Source organism: Bison bison, unplaced genomic scaffold (assembly GCF_000754665.1).
Source record: "Bison bison bison isolate TAMUID 2011002044 unplaced genomic scaffold, Bison_UMD1.0 scf7180017864492, whole genome shotgun sequence".
Taxonomy (NCBI): domain Eukaryota; kingdom Metazoa; phylum Chordata; class Mammalia; order Artiodactyla; family Bovidae; genus Bison; species Bison bison.
Window position 1 is genome coordinate 3,113,789 of NW_011495051.1, and position 6,694 is coordinate 3,120,482.

Sequence of the window (6,694 nt, forward strand, 5' to 3'; positions counted from 1 at the left end):
CAGTAATGAACCCCGAGAGTGCAGGGCCAGGAGTGTGCGTACACACTTACCGCAATGCTGACCTTGCCCAGGATCTCTTCAGGGATTCTCTTGGCTTCTTTCAACACCTGGTCCAGGGAGCCGCCATCCTGGGGACAGCACAGGGGAGAGGCAAGCTGCTCTGAGCCATTGCCAGGCCAGGGCCTCGGGACACCAGAGCAGCAGGCTGGAAAACAAACCACTTCCCAGGCTCCTGGCGAGTGGGTGCTCACTCACGTCTGCAGGAAAGAGGCCAGACCACAGCCAGAGGCGACCCACGGGCCCAAGGCAGGGACTCCCACTGCTTCAAGGGCTCAAGAACCAGAAAGGCTGCCACTGTGCTCCCAGGCGGCTGAGCTTCCTGGAACCAAGGCCCTGGCTGGACAACAGGATTCAACCTTCTCGAGGCTGCCAGTTAGCAGCAGGCAGAGCGGAGCCACAGAGGCCAGTGCTCCACGGGGTAGAGGTTGAGCTCACAGCCGGAGCACCAGAGAGTGTACCTGAGTGGACTCGCAGCTCTGGGGCCTGGGTCCCCTTCTAGCCAGCCGGCCAGGCCGCGGAAAGGGGAGCGAGACCACAGGGGTGCCAGCGGCAAGGGTCCAGCGCAGAAGAGAGGCCAAGCCCATGGGTTCCCTCACTGCTCCCTGGCCGAAGCCTCCCTGGCTCCACCAGGAAGGCCTGATGGCTGAGGGGCACAGGGAAGGGGAGCAAGCGACAGCCACTGCTCACTGTCCTGCTCCTGGGATGTCCAGCAAAGGACCTGACACAGGTCACCCTAGTCGGTTCCCCGACCCGGGCGGGGACCCAAATCCACACGCTAATGAGGAAACGACAGAAACCCAGTGTCTTGTGCAAGGTCTTGTGCAAACGTGGAGACCACAAGCCCAGGGGTCGCCGACCGGCCCACAGCACCTTTTGGCCAGGCGGAAACGCCCCCAGGATGTTTAACAGCCAGAGCTGGACCTGGGGGATGCTGGGAGAGGTGGTCGAAATGTGAACTCGAGGCAGGGAGGACAGCCTGTTTTCTCTCTCCCCTGCCAGGGCCCCTGTGGCCACCTGCTGCCCCAGGAGGCCTCTCACTTCGCTGGGCAGTGGGGAAGAAGCCTGCAGCCTCGGGGATGTCTAGTCCCCCTTCCCAGGCCTCTGTCCCCACTGTGTCTGGTGAGAAGGGCTATGCTGAGAGTTCTGGAAAACCCCAGCCCTCTGACACTTTGGGAATCCATGTAGGCTCTATGGACTTGCCCCAGAGGGGGCGAGTGGCCGTGCACGCGCCCATGGTGGGTGGCTGGAGAGGAACCCACGGGACCAGGCGGCCTGGTGCACCCAGCAGACAGGCTGCCGGCCCAGGTCCATTCTACATGCTTGGTGAGATGGGAATTCCTTTTCTTCTCGTTAAAAAAAAAAAAAAAAAACTTTCTTTTTGCCTGTGCTGGGTCTTCACTGCTACACTTGGGCTTTCTTCAGTTGCAGCAAGCAGGGGGTTTTTTCCGTTGCAGTGTGCAGGGCTTCTCATTGCGGTGGCTTCTCTTGCGGAGCACGGGCTCTGGAGCACAGCCTCAGGAGTTGTTGGGTAGGGGCGCAGTTGCTCCATGGCATGTGGGATCTTCCTGGACTAGGGATGGAACCCGTGTCCCCCCATACTCTCAGGCAGACTCTTAACCATTGGACTGCCAGGGAAGCCCTTCTCATTTTCTCAACCTTAAAGGAATGTTTAAAAAGGATCGTGGTTTCTGCTCTCCGACTTGGCTCCTCACACTCCTAATTTTCTGAAGGGCTGTGATACGCCTGTAGGTTGGTGTTTAGGGAGAACATTCATGTGGAGATGGGGGCAGGAGAGGCCCCAGGCTGGGGTCTAGATGTGGCTCAGAACACAGTGAGGTTCTTCTTTACCTCGCCCCCAACATCAGAACGGACCTTTCTCTATGAGGGACCATCCTGGGCACCATGGGTAGCGTCCCTGCCCCCCAGAAGCATCTCCCTGGCTGTGACAACCGTGAAGGGCCCCCACGTTGCCCAGTGGAGAGCCCCTGGTCCACAGCTGAGGAGACATGGGACAGGATGTGGCATAACAGGCCCACGGCAAGGTCCCTCTGAGCCCGGGTCTTACTCCTTATGCGTGACTGTGAGCTTTCAGTTTGCCTGTGTCCTCTGAGCATCCCAAAGCCCTCCACTCATTGAGAACGGAGCACACGAATACATCTTTCTTTTAGTACCATTTTTTTTTAAGATTTTTAAAAATTTGTTTTTGGCTGCCCTGGGTCTTTGTTGCCACGTGAGAGCTTCTCACTGCGGCGGCCTCTCCTGGGGTGGAGCACAGGCTCAGTAGTTGTCGTGCACAGGCTTAGCTGCTCCAGGGCGTGTGGACTCTTTCTGGACCAGGGATAGAACCCGTGTCCCCTGCACTGGCAGGCGGATTCTTAACCACTGGACCTCCAAAGAAACCTGATACATTACTCTTCAAAATTCAAACGCAGATGAACTGTACCCTGATCTCCCAGAAATTCCACCAGCCTTCCTGAAGTGTGTTATTTTCTTCCAGATTCTTCCATGCTCCTGTATACACATCCATGTGCACAGAGGAAGACCACGTTTTCAGCCTGTCTGTCTGTCCATTCATCCGTGGGTTCGTACGATGCACTCTTTTCTCCTGGAGGACTGCTCCTCTGGAGCGTAACTGTGGGTTTCGTTTCTCCCCTGGGAAGCTGCCTGCTGTCATTCTTTACCTCCCCTTTGCTGAAGGACGCATCTGATTTTTCATTATTGTAGAAAAGGGACTGCATTCTTTGGTAGATTTGACTGCAGGCCAAGAAATACCAAGAGGTGCCTCTGAGCGGTCTGTCGGCTGCTCCCTGGCCGCTGCAGCCCCGAGACACCACTGTCCACTGGTCTGGGCCCCTTGTTTTCCCCAGGAACAGGTCTGGGTGCCGGGGCAGCTGCCAATTCTGCTGTTTTCCACACTGGCAGGTGAGTTTCTCCTGGGCTGAACTGAGGCTGCTCATCACAGCCGGGGGGCTTTTCCCACAAGCTAGAGCTGGAAGCTCTCTGGTGGGAGAGGAGAACCAAAGAGCAGGACCCTGCGTGCAGGTGAAACCTTGCCCCATCCTCACCCTCTCGGACAGACCCAGTGTGACATTTTTCCAGAGTCCCGCAAAAGGAGGTGGGGGGGCTGCGAGTGCCCCCTCACCACTAAGTGCGGGATCCCAAGGGCATGACTGGTTCGGGCTCTCTCGCCGCTTCCTGTTGTCTTGTCCCTCCTCACACCCTCCCCGTCCAGGGCGCCCCCTCCCTAAGGCACAGCTCTGTGGGCCCTCACCTGTTAGCAGAAAGCAAGGTGCGTGGGCCACACTGGGGCCCGTGTCTTGGAGTCTGCGTGTGATCTACGTGTCCACCGTCCTCTTATGCTCGCTATGAAAGTGAACCAGAAGAGCCCAACCAGGAGCTTAAAGCACGAGCCCAGCAAGCAAAGAGAATCCAGCCTCTCCCCAGCATCATGCGTGCTCCCGGAAGGAGCCTCACAGGAGCCAATGCTTCACACCCACTGAGTGGAGGGGGAAGAGGAGGGGCGGGGCTGGGACGCTGCCTCTCCTCTGCCAGGAAAGAAGAGCCTCCTGACTCAGGATATGCAGGGAGCAGGGGTGGGGGTGGCTGAAGAGGAGATGGGGAGACGTCCCTGGTGGTTTCACGGGGTCTTAATGACCCCGTGCTTCCAAAGCGGGGAGTGCGGGTTTGATCCCTGGTCGGGGAACTAAGATTGCACGTGCCACACCTGTGTACTGTGGCCAAAAACACACAGAGGAGGTGACGGGGGGGAGGGAAGAAGGAGAGGTCGGGGTGGGAGTGGGGGGTTCATTACAATACAGCAGAGGCTCCCTCAGACCAGAGTGACTTCCCATCCATTTCTCGCCCTGACTCTGCCTGACTCTCATCTGCAAGGAGGTGGCCAGGTGGGCGGGCAGATACGACTGCCTTCTCCCCAGTGAGGAAAGGGCACCCGTTGGGCACTGCCAGGTGGGGGCAAAGCAGCTGGGGGGGAACCCTCCCTGTGGCTCACAAGCATTCCTGGTGGGCTCTTGCTCAAATTCGTTTCCTGTCTTCATTACAAAACCATCAGAGAGGACAGTGGGCTGGAGGCTGGGCGTAACGGAAGCTGCCTGCTGAAAGCCACACTGCATCCTGGTTTTGCAAGGGCCCCCGAGGGCCGGGGCCTGGACGGCTGGGCTCAGGCAGGGCTCTACCTGCCGAGGGCGGGTGGCAGAGGGCCGGCAGTGTTTCCTCCAGGGGCCTTCAGCTCTGACCACTTCTGCTTTCATGACATTCAATCCCACCCATTTCTGAGCCTTGAGACCAGAGTTCCTTAATGACGGGGCACATAGGAATCAGCCGTGGTTTAAAGGAGATGGGCGCCCACCCTCCACTGCAGAGACCTGGTCCCCACAGGCCTGAGCTGGGGGTCCAGAGCTGTGTCCCAGACCATGCACTCTGGCTAGAGGGCATGTGGGAAGGAGCAGTCAAGCATTTCTTCAAGCAGCCCTCCCCAGGTGGGCCTGCTTAGGTTCACAGACTTTCCTGTTTTTTTTTTTTGGCCGCACCACACAGCATGTAGGATCTTAGTGCCCTGGCCGGGGATTGAACTTGCATCCCCTGCAGTGGATGCAGAGTCTTCACCATTGGACCACCAGGGAAGTCCCAGGTGCAAGGACTTTCAACGTAGCATTATTCATAACGCGGCAGGGACTGGGAACAACCTCAGTGTCTGTCAACAGTGCTTCGTAAATTACCCAATGGGTGCACATGGACGCCGGGATGACCAACGGAGGGAACAAGATGGGGCCAGCTCAGCCCACAGAGAGCAGTGTCTCCCGTGGATCCAGGGAGAAAGCAAAATTGAGAGGAGGCTCTGTGGTGCTTAAGAAACAAAGGAAGCTATGTGCAGTGTGTACACAGCTGCACCACCTCCCCACCTGCGCTAGGCCCCCGGAACAGGCCAGGGCTCTAGGGGGTGGGGGAACGGGTGGGCTCACCATGTGCTCCATGCAGATGCTGATCTCGCCGTCGCTGTAGAAGGCCCCGTAGAAGCCCACAATGTATGGGGAGTTGCACTCATGCAGCACCTGTAGCTCTCGGATGATCTGGTTCCGGATGGCCGGCTTGATCTCCAGGTGGATCAGCTGTGGGGAAGAGGGGGTGGGGTCAGGGCCGCACGGCTGAGGGGGCGGGAAAGGAGGGGTCATCCACCTACCTGGGCGCGAGGACGCACACCCAAGTGCAGACTTGAACAGGAATGTTCACAGAATCTGGAAGATGGGAGCAACCCGTACGCCCTGAATCAACTGAAGGAGGGACAGGCCAAGGATGCTGTCCCTCCATGCATGCGAGCACCACTCAGCCATGATGAGGAGAGAAGCCCCAACAGGCTACCACATGGATGCAGCCTGAGAACATAACGCTAAGTGAGAGGAGCAGACACAGAAGGACACACAGGGTGTGATTCCATTAATGGGAAACGTCCAGAACAGGAAACGTCCAGAACAGGCTGACCCTCAGTCACAGAGAGCGGGTCTCTGGTTGCCAGGGCCTGAGGGTGGGCGGGGGAGTGACTGTTCATGGGGATGGAATGCATCTTGGGGTGATGAAAATGTTCTCAAATTGATGATGGTGATGGATGCACAGCTCCACGAATATACTAAAAATCACTGAGTTAAATACTCTAAAAGGCTCAATTGTATGGTAGGTGAATTACACCTCATTAAAGCTGTTTAAAAAAAGTATCATCAGAGGCAACACTGTCCACTTGGTTACAGGGGGAGCTCTGTGAATCAAATTGTACAGTGTCAGCCCTTCCAGGAGCAGACCCAGCAGTACCCTGTTCAACAGGGCAATTGCTTCACCGCTGCCCCTCATGGGGTGGGTTCCCCTTCCCCTGCCAGCCGAGAGACCACAGTGAGCCTTCTGCTGCCCCGCTGGGAGCGTGGCTCCCCTTCCCCTTGAGTCCAAGTCGACAGAAAGGATTGTCACCAAATTCATCACGATACCTGGAAAGACGAGGAAGGACCGCCTAGAGAGATGCAGAAGACAGCTGACAAAGGGCCCAGAGTAATGCCCAGCTACAAACCCCAGGGAAGCCAAGATTCCCCGCATGGTGGGAGAGAGCCAGGCTGTGGATCCTTGACCTGGCTGCTCAGAGTCCCAGGTGCCCAAGCCATCGCGATACCACAAGGAAAGGGTATAATTCCCACCCACCCCTGTCAGAGAGGCAGAGCCAGAGCCCAGGTATCTGAAAGTGACCAATTCAACAGACATTTCTGTGGAGTTGATTACACGCAGGGCCAGTGATGAGCAGACAGCAGAGAAGGTCCTGCTTGGAGGGGACATGCCACCGGGAATGGGTGAGACACAGGAAGAGCAACCCCAGGTGGTAGAGGTGCCGATGGAGGAATCAGACAGGTGCCCCAGGATTCCGGTGACACTGAAGCCAGGCCTCAAAGGATGGGTGGGATTCAGCCAGATGGACAAGGGAAGGTGGGGGTGCCAGGTAGAAGGACAGAGAGCTGCCTGTTAGAGGGGTGTGGGCCGAGTTCAGGGGGCACAGTGTATGTGAGGGACCCACACGAATGCCCCTCAAAACCTGGAGAACTGTGGAAGACTCTGGCAACACGATGCCTGGTACCCATGAGGC

At 57.4% G+C, this 6,694-nt stretch overlaps 1 protein-coding gene across 1 annotated transcript in view; it reads right to left on the bottom strand.

The window, feature by feature from the left end:
- MAP2K2 (mitogen-activated protein kinase kinase 2) overlaps window positions 1-6,694 on the bottom strand; it is a 22,017-nt gene that overhangs the window by 7,782 nt on the left and 7,541 nt on the right. Inside the window, exons 7-8 of the mRNA XM_010828451.1 lie at window positions 5,040-5,186; window positions 51-128 (exon numbers count right to left, since the gene is read on the bottom strand). Of these exons, the coding sequence (XP_010826753.1) occupies window positions 51-128; window positions 5,040-5,186 (225 nt within the window). The remainder of the gene's footprint in view (window positions 1-50; window positions 129-5,039; window positions 5,187-6,694) is intronic.